Genomic DNA, 13482 nt, shown 5'->3' with positions numbered 1-13482 from the left:
AAGATAAGACCAAAACAATTAAAAATTGAATACCGCTGAAGCTGCATATGCAATTAGAACTAGATTAAGTCATTAAAGGAAATTCTAATAATTAAAAAAAAACAACTGATAACTTTTTTTCTGCCTGAGCAATGTAGAGTTGAAAGTGCCTACCAAGGACCGTTTCGGCAGTTATCCTACTTCATTATTTGGGAATACAATGAGATAGGTAACAAAACATAAATAAAACAATAGAACATAACCCATTAACGTCGGCTGAATTGCTTCAAACGACCGGCGAGCGGTTGGATTCGGCAATAACCAGCTGGGGCTTAGGAACGCTAGCATTCAGGGGTGGTGTTAATGAAGCGGGGGTCTCGGGTGCCGGGAACATTAAGTCTTAAAAAAGACAGCTCGGCACATGGCTAATATAATCGCTACAAACTTCACTTCGTTTAAGAGCAATTAAAGAAATAAGGGTGATTAAGGAAAACTGAGAGAAAGCGAAACCATTTGAAGCCAACAAAGGCATCAGCGTATCTGACTTCGCCACGCATCACACGGATCCTCCTTTTAAGACTTAATACCTGATTCCGCAATGATCAACACAAACTCGAATCAAGTTCAGGTGACTTCAACAAATTGCTGAACAACGGAACGCGTACAGCAAATACCACTCGCTTTTTCGCTCCACTTCCTGTTTCGGCGTGACCAAAATCACTACTCCAATTTGACTTCAAAAATCATGAAAATGTTTGAACAGATCTTAAAAAAAGACAGCACCCCAATACAATTCAAATTCTTTGAATTGTAAAAAAATTAGGAGCGCTATAATAGCCGCCTGGAATTGCTGACGCGGCTATTAATTATATATACTAATGAAAAATCAGTGTATCTTCGAAAGAAGAATTCTCCAGAAATGTTATTATAGCGGAAAAAGCCAATCTCAAACGCATTTTTCAGTTGTGCTCCTGAGTAACTATGGACAAGCAAATTTCTGCTCTTATTTTAAGTTCCTGATCTTATTTTTTCTCAGTTCTGAAAATGCAAGTGAACATTTTGAAGTAACCAAAATTTTTCAGGGGTTTGTTTTATAAGTTCTGCAAGACGGCCCCTGTTACAAGTATCCTCAACAGTTATGGAAGGGATACATGCTTTCGCAACTTTTCGAGCGTTAGCGTTACTTTTCCAAATAAAAGACACTTTTTATATTACTCGCCCAATTTTTCACTCGTGTTTTCAATTGTCACTCAGTTGTTCAATTTTCATATGCACAAATTACAGTTTTCTATCGCTGCAATTTGTTAGCATCATTGTGATACTGAATTTTATTCAATTTTGAAGCGTCTACATTTTTCACGTCTTCTACAGAAACTATCAGTTTTTTAGTTTCGCCCACTGCGAATTCTAGTTTGCCTACATTTTGCAATATGGATTTCTTTAATTTGAAATAAAACATAGTTCTCCACAACCTAACTGTCATAAATTCTTGATTAATGACAAAACACTACTGAGGTGCTTCACGAAAGAAAATCTTTAAATATAATAAGTTTCTTCAATTGGAGAAAATCTTTTGATGAAACGTTATCTTTTCACTGCTTTTTTCCAGAAAACCTGAATCAGTTAAGCAGAGAAAAACAGATCTTGTACGCCGTAGCTTACCAAAAAAGTTGATCTGATCATATTCACAAAAACTATACATGAGCATTGTATAATTTCAAAATCTTAATGGTCATATCCACGTTGTTAATTTTTTGCTCAAAGATTACCTACTGCCTGACCAAAGCGACAGAATACAATCCTGAAATTTGTTTCCTCTATTTATGATTGAGAATATCTGATTTCAGATTGCGCTTAGGTTTAAGAATCTCATTTCACCAGTGAAATGAAATTCAGCTTTGCATCATTTGTAGCTTTTTATACTATTAGTGTGTGTTCTTGGCTTTTGTTTTCCAGCGTATATCTTCCTCTTCGGACGCAAGTGCAAAGATGGGAGGCTCTTCAATTATTCAATACTTGTAGATAAAGCAGACAGGATGGACTGACACAGGTCAGTCAATCCAATCGAAGACAAAAAATGAACATTCAAGAAATTATTTAATTAACAAAAACAGGACAAAAATTGCACAAATGCTTATGTTTTCTTGATTGTCTACAACATGCAGTATAATTATGCAAAATTTTCTTTCATTTCTCACTGGAACTTTCTTTGCCATGAACGCAATCATGCGAGCCGTCTTGCTAAATCTGCTTTTGATAAAAAGCAGTGCTTGATTTCAATACTGGGTTATGAAAAAAATTGCGGCTGCCGGACAACCAGTATAGTAAAATTTTCTAAGCATTTTGGCTGAACATTTAAAAAACACTTAAATAAAACAAAAACGAAGACCGCAATCACCATTAGTTAGGAGAACCCGTCAAAATCAAGATGAAAAAATATGGAGCTACACCTTTTACGCATTCACAACATCCAATGCTGAAGTAAACAAAGATTGAACCTTTTAAACTCTCCCTTAAATTTGGGCTTCTAAAAAGCCCTGAATTCTAGCAATTGTTTTCAAAAAATTATATGAAAACGTTTTTAGAAAATCATTGCCTGATAATGTTGAAACTTTCCACCGTTTAATGCAACACTGGTCGAACACCTGTTCGAACTAATTCGAACAATTTCAGATAAGTGTCGAGTGGGTTGCTAAATTGACTAGTTGGAAGAAAATACCGCTCAGAGAAAAGCGCCCGAACACCTGTTCCACAGTTCAGTTCCTAAACGAACTCAATAAAAAAATAAGACAAACAATTAAAAATTGAATACTGCTGAAGCTGCATATGCAATTAGAACTAGATTAAGTCACTAAAGGAATTTCTAATAATTCAAAAAAAAACAACTGATAACCTTTTTTCTGCCTGCGCAACGTAGAGTTGAAAGTGACTAACAAGGACCGTTTCGGCAGTTATCCTACTTCGTTATTTGGGAATACAATGAGATAGGTAACAAAACATAAATAAAACAATAGAACATAACCCATTAACGTCGGCTGAATTGCTTCAAACGACCGGCGAGCGGTTGGATTCGGCAATAACCAGCTGGGGCTAAAGAACGCTAGCATTCAGGGGTGGTGTTAGTGAAGCGGGGTTCTCGGGTGCCGGGAACAATAAGTCTTAAAAAAGACAGCTCGGCGCATGGCCAATATAATCGCTACAAACTTCACATCGTTTAGGAACAATTAAAGAAACAAGGGTGATTAAGGAAAACTGAGAGAAAGCAAAACCATTTGAAACCAACAAAGGCATCAGCACATCTGACTTTGCCACGCATCACACATCCTCCTTTTACGACTTAATACCTGATTCCGCACTGATCAACAAAAACTCGAATCAAGTTCAGGTGACTTCAACAAATTGCTGAACAGTGGAACGCGTAGAGCAAAAAAGAGTGGGGATCAATTTGTTTGTAACCACAAACTCCTTCCGTTTTAGTGATTTATATTTAAGGATAGCACTTTCCGTAGTCACATTGACCAACGTGTCAATTCCGTGAAGAAAACAATACCCATCCTTAGCAGTTTTTTTTAAAATCCATTTTTTTTATTTTAGCTCAATCTTAAGTCTTAGTGATTTTAGTGATTTATATTTAAGGATAGCACTTTCCGTAGTCACATTGACCAACGTGTCAATTCCGTGAAGAAAACAATACCCATCCTTAGCAGTTTTTTTTAAAATCCATTTTTTTTATTTTAGCTCAATCTTAAGTCTTAGTGATTTTAGTGATTTATATTTAAGGATAGCACTTTCCGTAGTTACATTGACCAACGTGTCAATTCCGTGAAGAAAACAATACCCATCCTTAGCAGTTTTTTTAAAATCCATTTTTTTTATTTTAGCTCAATCTTCAGTCTTTTTTATCATTACTCACGTGAACGAAATTCAACAGAAAATTACTATAGAAAATATTCGGGACCATTAGGAATCACATTTAAGCTGCGATTTTAATACTTAGTTCTCAATGAAATTATACAAACCGAGCATCACGGGATCAGTTACCACCACGATTGCTACAATTTTTGACAACCTTCAACTATTGTAGTTCTAGTGGAGTTATGTTTAGTAAAAAAAAATTGCATCTGAAAATTCAATTTGATAAACTAGACTGCAAAAAATATATGTTAACTTTATACATAATTGAGAATATTGATAGACATCGATAATACGTCTCAAGTAAATAGATCTGATTGCAAATACGCTACCCTCCTAAAAGATCTGACTTTGTACAGCACATATTAACTCATAATAATGCGGACAACACTAAGTATATCAGATATCAGGAAAAAATAATAATTTTTACAATATTCAGGAAATTCACCGAAAAGTAAATTTAAATTTGATGAATACCAGCACCACAATTATTTCATTCAGTATATCTATAGCAGAAAATAAGGAAAATAAAAGCAAAATGACAGTTCGGAAGCCAAGTATAATAATTTTGTACAGTGGGGTTCGCTGACCAGTTAATGATAAAACTAGCAACCCAAAAAACATTTCAGTGCATAAACACAGATTTACACTAATATCATTATCATTTAATGCAGAATTGAAAGTCACCTGAAAATTTAAGTTAATTTTTATCGGCTTTCTCGTCAAGAATTTTGTATATGAACTACTCGTGAAGTACATAGTCGTTACAATCACCGCTACTTTTTCTGATTATAAGTTTGTTATGCAAGAGCATGAGCTTTAGATTCCATACAAGCGATTTGAGTTCACACAAAGCTTGTCATCTTTACTTACCTCTTTGAACTTTGATGATTTTTAACCTGAAAAGTATCTTTCGCTATAACGGAATCCACTTTAAGCTCTGCTTTACGGCTTTCAGAATTTCCTTCGATTCTCTATCGTCAAACTTTGCAATCGATACCAATACTTTCGCCATTACCAGCTTTTCTTGGCCCAAAATAAACTGTCGCAGGATTGTCCTCAGAAACTGAAGTTGAGTCGGATCTTCTAAGCTGAACAAATTCTCCTGACTAGACAATGACAAATTTGCTGGCGACATCAAAACTGCTGGCTCGTTCAGAGTGGCTTCTGTTGTCATTTTCAAGCTTTCTTCCGAGACACTAACACCATTTATATGAATTGAATTTTCAACATTGTCAGCATTTTGACCTTTTTGGTTTTCGATTTGAGCTGTGACCAAATCGTGGTATTTTTCAGAGTAAAATTCGTCCATTTCGCGAACAATTTTATCACGCTCAGCGCGCAATCGGTGCTCAAACTCTTCATCTTTGCTTTTTAAGCTTGTTTTCATGCTTTCCTCAATTCGCTCAATTTCTGATTCCTTCGCTTCTAAGAGTGACTTCCAATCAGCATTTTTCTGCGCACTTTTCGCTTCTTTACTCAGTAGCTCATTACGCGACCGCTCCGCATTGTAATTCGACTCCAAATCTTGGATTTCAAACTCCAAATTTGCGATTATCAACTTCTGCTCCTGCACTTGCTTGTCTAATACACGCTGATCTTCATGAGTTTTGTTTTCCAAAGTTCTGATTTTCTGTTCATGTTGTTTTTCTAAACGCTTTATATCGTTTTGGGATGTATGTAACAAAGTTTCGTATTTTTGCTTATACTCGTTCAAAGTTGCAGCTAATGTTTCTTTCTGCAGCTTCGAGGTCAAATCAGTCAATTTTGATTCTAAACTCTGATTGGTTACTTCTTTTTCAGCTAATTGATGACGTAACGAAGCAATTTCATCGTTGAAATTTTTCGTCATTTCTGCTTCCGTTTGTGCCGACTTTTGTTCACATTCGAGCAAAATGTTTTTGACTTTTTCCTCGTGATCAAAGGTTAACTGTGTGAATTCTTCTTTGTGAGATTTCAAAACTTTGCTTATTTCATCTTCGTGACCCCGTTTCAAACTTTCCAACTTTTTCTGGGACAAATTTTTGTTTTCCTTAATTTGATCGTCTAAGTTTTTAACCAGTGAGGTATGTTTTGATTTTATTTCTGTAACTTCTTCGCCATGTTTAGACCTAATTTTCTGCAAAGTTTCTCTTAATTTTGCGATTTCGTCCGCTTGAAGTTTGATTTCTCGATCTTTTGACAATTTTTCTTCGTTTGCTGAAGATTTTAAGGCTTCGATTTTTTCTTTACTTCGTTTTGTCGATTCCTCCATTTTCATTTGATACTTCTGATAATCTTTTTTAACATTGGCAAGAGTCATTTCTAGTTCTGATTTCTCATTTTGAAGCAATTTAACATCAGCCGCGAGTTTATTTCTTTCTACAAAATGTGATTTGTTTAAAGCTTGTTTTTCATCCTCGAACAAAATTTCTTTTTTCATTCCCATTTCTTGACTCGCTCTCAAATCTTCACTGTAACTCAAAATTTTAGCCTCCTTTTCTGAAAGTTTGTTTTCCAATTCTTCGATTTTTCCTTCTAATTCGTCAAATTTTCCTTTGGTTTCGTGTTCAAGTTGTGATTTCAAAGATTCGATTTCATTTTTCGCAGAGTTCAACTGCGATTCTAATTGATGACGCACTAGCATGACGTCATTCTGACTTTGCTCTAATGTCGAGTTGATTAATTTGTGGCTTTCATTAAGTTCATCTGTTAATCTTTGAATTTCATTAACATTAGTCGATTTTTCTGAAATTAGCGATTCTTTCTCTTCAAGTAATGATTTCAATTTCGATTCTAAATTTTCAATTGCTGATTGTTTTTGTTCAATGTCTTTATCTTTAACTTTGAATTTCTCGTTAATTATTTGTTTCTGGGATGAAAACTTCTCTTCAACTTTCTTTTTGTAATCATCAAACTTCGTTTTCTGTTGTTCATTAACAGTTTCAGCCGACTTGAGTTTATCTTGCAAAGCTTTCAAATTATATTCTTTCTCGTCCAGACTTGACTTCAGCTCTGAATTTGATTTCTGAAGCAGGATTTCCGAAGACAGTTTTTCCTCAAGCGAGGTTTTCAGGTCAACAATTTCACCCTGCTTCGTCTTTAACTGAAACGTTAACTCGTTAAGCTGACCTTCTAAAGACATCCTTTCAGAGGCTAACTTTTTCAAATCAACAATTTCTTGTTCTTTTGATTTCACTTCCGATTTCAAATCATTCAATTGATTTTCCACATCTAAATTATTGTCCATTTTCAATTTCAATTCTAGAATTTCATCGTGTTTCCTATTCAGCTGAGATGTGAGATCTTGAATTTCGGTTTCTGAATTTTTCTTTTCGTCAAGTAACTGTTTGAGATCATTTACTTCATCTTGTCTTGATTTTAACAGGGTTTTCAACTTCGAAACTTCAGTTTGAAGTGCCGCTTTTTCGCTTGTTGATTTTTTCAAATTTTCAATTTCCGCGTCTTTTGAAGTCAAATCTGAAGTCAGTTTCTGTATTTCAGATTCCAGATTCGACTTCTCTTGATTGACAACTTTCAATTTATCTTCGTAGCTACTTGTAAGTTCCTCAGCCCGACTTTCTGAATCTTCCAAAGAACTTTTAAGAAACTTCACTTCGTTTTCTTGTTGTTCCAACTCGACCCTCAAATTACCAATTCGACCTTCGTAACTTTTCTCATACTCGTCAAGAAGACTGTTGACCCTTGAAGCGTTCGAATCCGCTTCACCGAACGCTTTTTCTAAACTCTCGATTTTCTCGTTAAAACTGTGCCTCTCTAAATTAAACTGCTCAGCCTGCAAATCTAAAGACGATTCTAGAGACGTTTTGGTTTCCAGAAGCTTCGAATGATCGTCTTTGATTTTTCCGAGTGACAAAATTTCCATTTCTTTTTGTTCAATCAAAGCCTGTAGTTTGTTCTTAACTTCGTTTTGTTCGTTCACTACAGTTTGCAAATTGTCAACTTTGACCTCAAAGTCTTTAATTCGATTCCTTTCAGAGGTCAAACTTTCTTCAATAGCTGAAAACTCCGATTTCAGCTTTTCCAACTCTTTATTCAATTCCATCTTTTCATTATCTAATGTTCGCTTTTCCTTGTTAAATTCATCCTTAAGCTCAATTTCTAAATCATTGACCGCTTGTTGCTTTTCTAGCGATAGTTTTTCTCTCAAAGTGTCAAATTCATTTGAAAGCTGATGAAAATTGCGTTTAATTTCGACATTTTCCAGCGCACAATTATCATACTCTTCATTTGAGACACTATTTTGGTTGCTAACTGCAACAGCATCTGCTAACGTTTCAACTTCGTTCACTTTACAAACCAATTCTTGCTCTAATTCTTGAATTTTATCATTCAAGTTTGAAACTTTCAGGTCGCGATCTTTCGAAAGAGAGGTCAAAGTTGTTTCTAACGTTTCCTTTTCAGCTAAAAGTTCATCAATGCGAGACGTTAGTTTACCCTCGCTGTACTTCGAATAGCTCAGGGATTCAATTTTACCGAGTAACTCCTCAATTCGGGCGTTCGCACTGGTAACATCAGCCCTTAGTTCACACTTTTCGTTCGTGCACGATATACGATTGCAGTCAATAAATGCACTTTCAGTTTCGGTTTGGGTCGCTTCTTCCGTCGATTTGCTTCGGGTCAATTTTGATGACTTTTCGGGAATGGATTCTAAAACTTCGGAAGAACTGGATTCAATTTTATTTTCCTCAACAACCGATATGCTTTCTTCTTCAATCATGTTACCATTTTCATAAGTAGGGTTTTGAGTGTCTCCGATTTCTGATTTTATCTTTTGTAAAATTTCCAACTCTGAATTTTTCGAACTCAGCTCAGTTTCTAAACTGACTTTAGAATGGGTCAGACTTTCGATTTCGCTTTCGAGTTTCGAAGAAGTGACTTTTTCGGCGTCAATTTCAGATTGAAGATCTAATAGTTTGGTTAAATTTGATTGCAGTTCCGAATTCAGTTGCTCAAACTTTGATTCAAGCTCGCATTTCGTCCCGTTCAGATTTGTATTTGCGGCTTCTAATTCATTGAGTTTAGTTTTCAGCTCTGATTTTTCAGCCTCTAATGATTTGAGTTCCGCTTTCAAAGCTTCGTTTTGATTTTCGAAGTCTTCAGTTTTTACGACTTGCTGTTCTAAATCCGCCACTATTTTGCTTTTTTCAGTTTCTAAAACTTCTGACTTTTGAGTCATCTCCCTCAACTTTCCATTGAAATCATCTTCAGTTTCTTTCAGTTTAGAATTCAAACTTTCTTCGACTAACAATTTAGACTTTTCCAAACTTTGAACCCGACTTTGAGCTTCGCAGAGACGATTCTCAAGATCTTCCTTTTGCCGTAAAATATCTTCATATTTTGCCCTGAATTCTGTAAGATCTTGAGTCAATTTCTGAACAGATTCCGCAGCTTGTTTAGAGTCAGAACTTGCGCTTGCTTGGTATAGTACAATTTGGTTTTTTAAACTCTCAACCTCATTTTCAAGATCTTTGCCATGATTTTCAGATTCCGACCATTTTTGCTCTATCTCTCTAACTTGATTGGAGAAATTCTCGCATTCAAGTTTTGTACTATTTTGCTGCTCCACCAAACTTTGATGTTTTTCGATAAACAACTTTAAATCCTGTTCAGATTTTTCAGCGATCTCTGATTTCTGAGTAAGTTGTTCTTTCAGAGAATTGTTTTCATTTATCAAATCTGCAAATCTTTCATCATTCCCTTGCAAAGATTCCTTTTCCTTATCAAGTATTGCACTTAACTGGTAACATTTTGCGTAAACTTCGTTTAATTTTGCTTCTTTTTCCAAAGAATTCTGAATTTGATTATCGTCAAAATGATTCCCATTTTCACACTGATCCGTCATAGTTTTCACGAGTTGAACATAATTTTTCGCCAGGCTTTCACTCAAAATATTTGGGCTACTTTCGAATTCCTGTACTGAAAATTCATCAAACGAGTGTTGCAAATTTTTACAAAACTTTTCGTAAACTTTTAAAATTTCCACACTTTTTTGTAAATCATCATGCTGCGACATTAGAGTGTCTATGTTCTCTTCACTCGTGGTTTTCCGGCCTGATTTAAGGAGGCTAATTTTTTGATTTAAGGATTCAATTATCATCGTTTTCTCGTCCAGATCATCCTGTAAAACTTTCTCCAAGTGAGCTTTTGCTTCTCTGTCCAACTGGGAAGCTTCTTTCATTTCACTAATTTTCCGCATATATTTATCTTGTGTCGTTTCTAATAACTGGGTTAACTTATGATTATCTTTATTCAATTCTTCGCCCTGCATTTTGCTTTTGCGCAACGTTGTTTTGTAATTTTGGAGCCTTACTTTGTTTTTGATGAAAGCTGATACAATTTGATCTGTCGTGTAATTGGCTAAAATCTGTGTTTTCTGGATTTCAATTTCTTCGTCATTTGGCATCGGAATAATTTCGCCACTGTTCTGGTTTGCAGAACTGGTACGACTTGAAGGCGATAAAACCGAAACCTGATCCGAAGATTCTGATATGATAGCGGGTGTTAAACTCGGGTGGCTGACAATACTACCAGCCTCCGAGGCACTTTCGTCCGAGTAGTATGAATTGTTGAAGTTCCTCGGAGTCGAGAAAATTGGGGTTGATGAACCATGTTCGTTCTCAGCAATGGAATTGATACTGAGCAAACTGGAACTCATAGCGCTGAGATTTTGCACCGAGTTTGATTGTTCTCTGGAAAATTTTTCAGGACCTCCGGATGTATTCGGATCCATACTAGACGACGTTCCAACAACATCGCTAGCTACCGAACTTGCATCTGAGGGCTTTCTGGTTCTCTGGAGTGGCAGATCTCCGGGTGTGAATACATTGGTTAGACTCTGTTTTGGAGAAGCAGTGGACTTTCTCAAAGCCTCCTTTGATGAATCAACATGAGCTGCCAGTTTGTCTCGGAACCCTTTGAAGTTGAAGTCCATATGATTCCGTTTTACACTGAATTGGCTAAGTTAAATTCTGTAACCAGGTGGGATATTCATTACAAGGAGTATCTATTAAGAAACGGTATTAAAGGCATTCCAGATAAATCTGAAAAAAAGGAATACACAAATGTTAGGATTATTAACTTACAATGCAGGCCACAAGGCTTTTATCTCGGAATTTGACACACGGATATTAATAAGCCTCACAGAAGAAGCAATAAAAACCCGTATATTTTAAAATACCCATTTTCTATGAACTTGAGATGCATGATTAACCGTACCCGATTGCTGTAAAAGAAGGTAAATACAACGTTGAACACTTCAATTATGTTCAATGAAGTAAGTTACTCGTCAATACATCCGAGGAGAGTTGAATTTAAAAGACTATAATTTTGTACATCTTAGTGGTTAAACTCCAATCAAAGTACGGAAAAAGTGTTTGAAAACACTTTTTCAACACTTTATGAATTGTTTTTAAAAGAGGTACACAAAACAACATATACCGACTAACGTCGGACTCATTGCTGTCGAGCGACTGGCGAGGCAAATAAATTAGAAATTGGAATAGGTTAGATTAACTTTTATGGTGGAAAAACTTCTGCGGAGGGGTTCGAACCATCGGCCTCTCGGATGACAGTCGTGCACATTAATCTCTACGCTATACGAGTTATGTAGTGCCATCACCCACAATAAAATTTATTTTAGCATCAGATATAATTTCTGAATGCGCGCAATTCAAATTACTTGTTAGAAGGTTGAAAGAGAACAACCTAATGTAAATTGTGCATAAGATAAGCTTGACATAGCTTGACAAGAAGCTCTACTTGTTCAACGTATACTTGGCTAGAGAAATGAAGCCTTGAGGAACAAGAAAGAACGTAAGAACGGGTTATAAGAGACGCCCAAGTTCGAGAGCTTAAGACCAGTTGGTGTAATTGGGTAGCACACTAGGCTTGCAAGTAAGAGATGCTGGTTCGACTCCAGTACTGGTCCATTTTCACAGTAGTTGCACCTGAATAGACCCCCTAAAATTACTCAAAAAATCAAAACGTCAAGCGTGAAAAATCGTTCAAAAAATAATTCCATCGTGAAAAAATAGTAAGAAGTGAAATCGAAAGAATGTTCTGAAAGAAATCGGTCAATTAAAAATATTGCATGAATTAAGATACCCGTTAACAAAAATTGCTCCAAACTTCGATAGAGAGCAATAAAACAGATTTAAATGCAGAACTATAGGCAGCAGAAGAACCTAACGTCCACCAGAAACTCATTTGGAAACTAAATAGCTGGAAAAACTGAAGAACGAATCGGACTTAGAATACTAATCTACTGCTTCTACTACTATAGGTGTTTGAACAATGGCAAAAAAGAATTAAGAAAACCCAGAATTAAAAATTGGAAGAAGTTGAAAAACGTCGAAATTAAACTACTAGCCGCTTTGTCAAACACATGGCTACAGATCCCAGGGACTTTATTACATTAATCATTGAAAGCTATTGTAAACTGTTAGTTTAAGGTCAAGGTCACCTCAAACCCGACGCATCTAAAAACATTGAACAAATTTTTTGCTAGCTTAAGTAAAACTTTAAACACTCCAAATTTCCTTCGCCAATTAGTCCCAATGTAATCTTTTCTAGAATCATAGACACAATAGATGATTAAAAATCATATTTAATGAATCAAACAAAATAAAGTCCCCACCACCTTCCCTAGTGATGAGCGGATTCAAATCTTGCAAGAATCTTGCAAGATGATTCAAAACTTGCAAGATTCTTGCAAGAATCTTGCAAGATATCAATCAAGGCCAAAAAATAAATCTGGGTACAAGTGTTTTAGGAAACATCTTTGAAGCAAGTTTTTGTTTACTGCACAAGTTACGAAGCCTAATTCAATGAAAAAAAAATAGCCAGAATTCAAAATCTTGCAAGAATCTTGCAAGAATCTTGCAAGATTTTGAATTCCGGAAAAAATATTTATGTGTTTTTGGTAGCTAAAACTAACTGAAAACCAAATATCATGACTTATATCAGAATTCTTGATCAGCAAAACTGAAAATAAATGACTTTTTTCGTCAACGCCTTTTGAATGTGAAATCTTGCAAGAATCTTGCAAGATTCTTGCAAGATTTTGAATTCACATACAACTTTCCGACAAATAAATAGAAATTACTCGAGGCAATCAAGTCCGTCTTTTTAAAGTTCAATTTACCTAATAAAAAACAGAAATATTTCAATATTTCTCTTATCTTTCATTACAACAAATTATTTTTAGAGAAACAAACAGTTGGGACTTTTTGTTACTGATCCTGTCCGTAATTTAGCATGTTTTTGTTGTAGTAAAAAAATTCCAATCAATTTGAAGTCTAATTATCTTCCTAAGGAGATTTAAATTAACCCATGATGCCTTCAGTTGATAGCTATTAGTGTTAATGTCCGTGAAGTGTTTTCATTAAAAAAAATGGATGTTTTTGAAAATTCATCTTTTGTTCTTCTTTCATTCGATTTATTGTTCAATCTTCATGTCCGAAAATCAACCTTGGCTTTCTGGTAAATCAAACATTAACTTCGTTTTTGATCTTATGCTAAGTAATGCTTCTTTTTGGGACAAAGAGAAAGCAACAGTCGGAGTTTTTTATTTCTGATATTTTGCAATGT

At 35.4% G+C, this 13482-nt stretch overlaps 1 protein-coding gene across 1 annotated transcript; it reads right to left on the bottom strand.

The window, feature by feature from the left end:
- Positions 1–4094: 4094 nt before the first annotated feature.
- Positions 4095–10953, bottom strand: LOC142350680 (uncharacterized). Its single transcript, XM_075402606.1, has one exon. It carries the CDS (start codon positions 10823–10825, stop codon positions 4808–4810), a length of 6018 nt encoding a protein of 2005 aa, XP_075258721.1. The 5' UTR covers positions 10826–10953; the 3' UTR covers positions 4095–4807.
- Between the last annotated feature and the right edge of the window lie 2529 nt (positions 10954–13482).

This window comes from Convolutriloba macropyga, chromosome 12 (genome assembly GCF_964194025.1).
Source record: "Convolutriloba macropyga chromosome 12, txConMacr16.3, whole genome shotgun sequence".
NCBI classification, from domain to species: domain Eukaryota; kingdom Metazoa; phylum Xenacoelomorpha; order Acoela; family Convolutidae; genus Convolutriloba; species Convolutriloba macropyga.
The sequence above is the reverse complement of the archived record's forward strand: the minus strand, read 5'-3'. Positions and strand labels throughout refer to the sequence as shown.

Coding starts and splice junctions, on each gene's coding strand:
- LOC142350680 (XM_075402606.1), bottom strand. CDS start 10,825: ATGGACTTCAACTTCAAAGGGTTCCGAGACAAACTGGCAGCTCATGTT.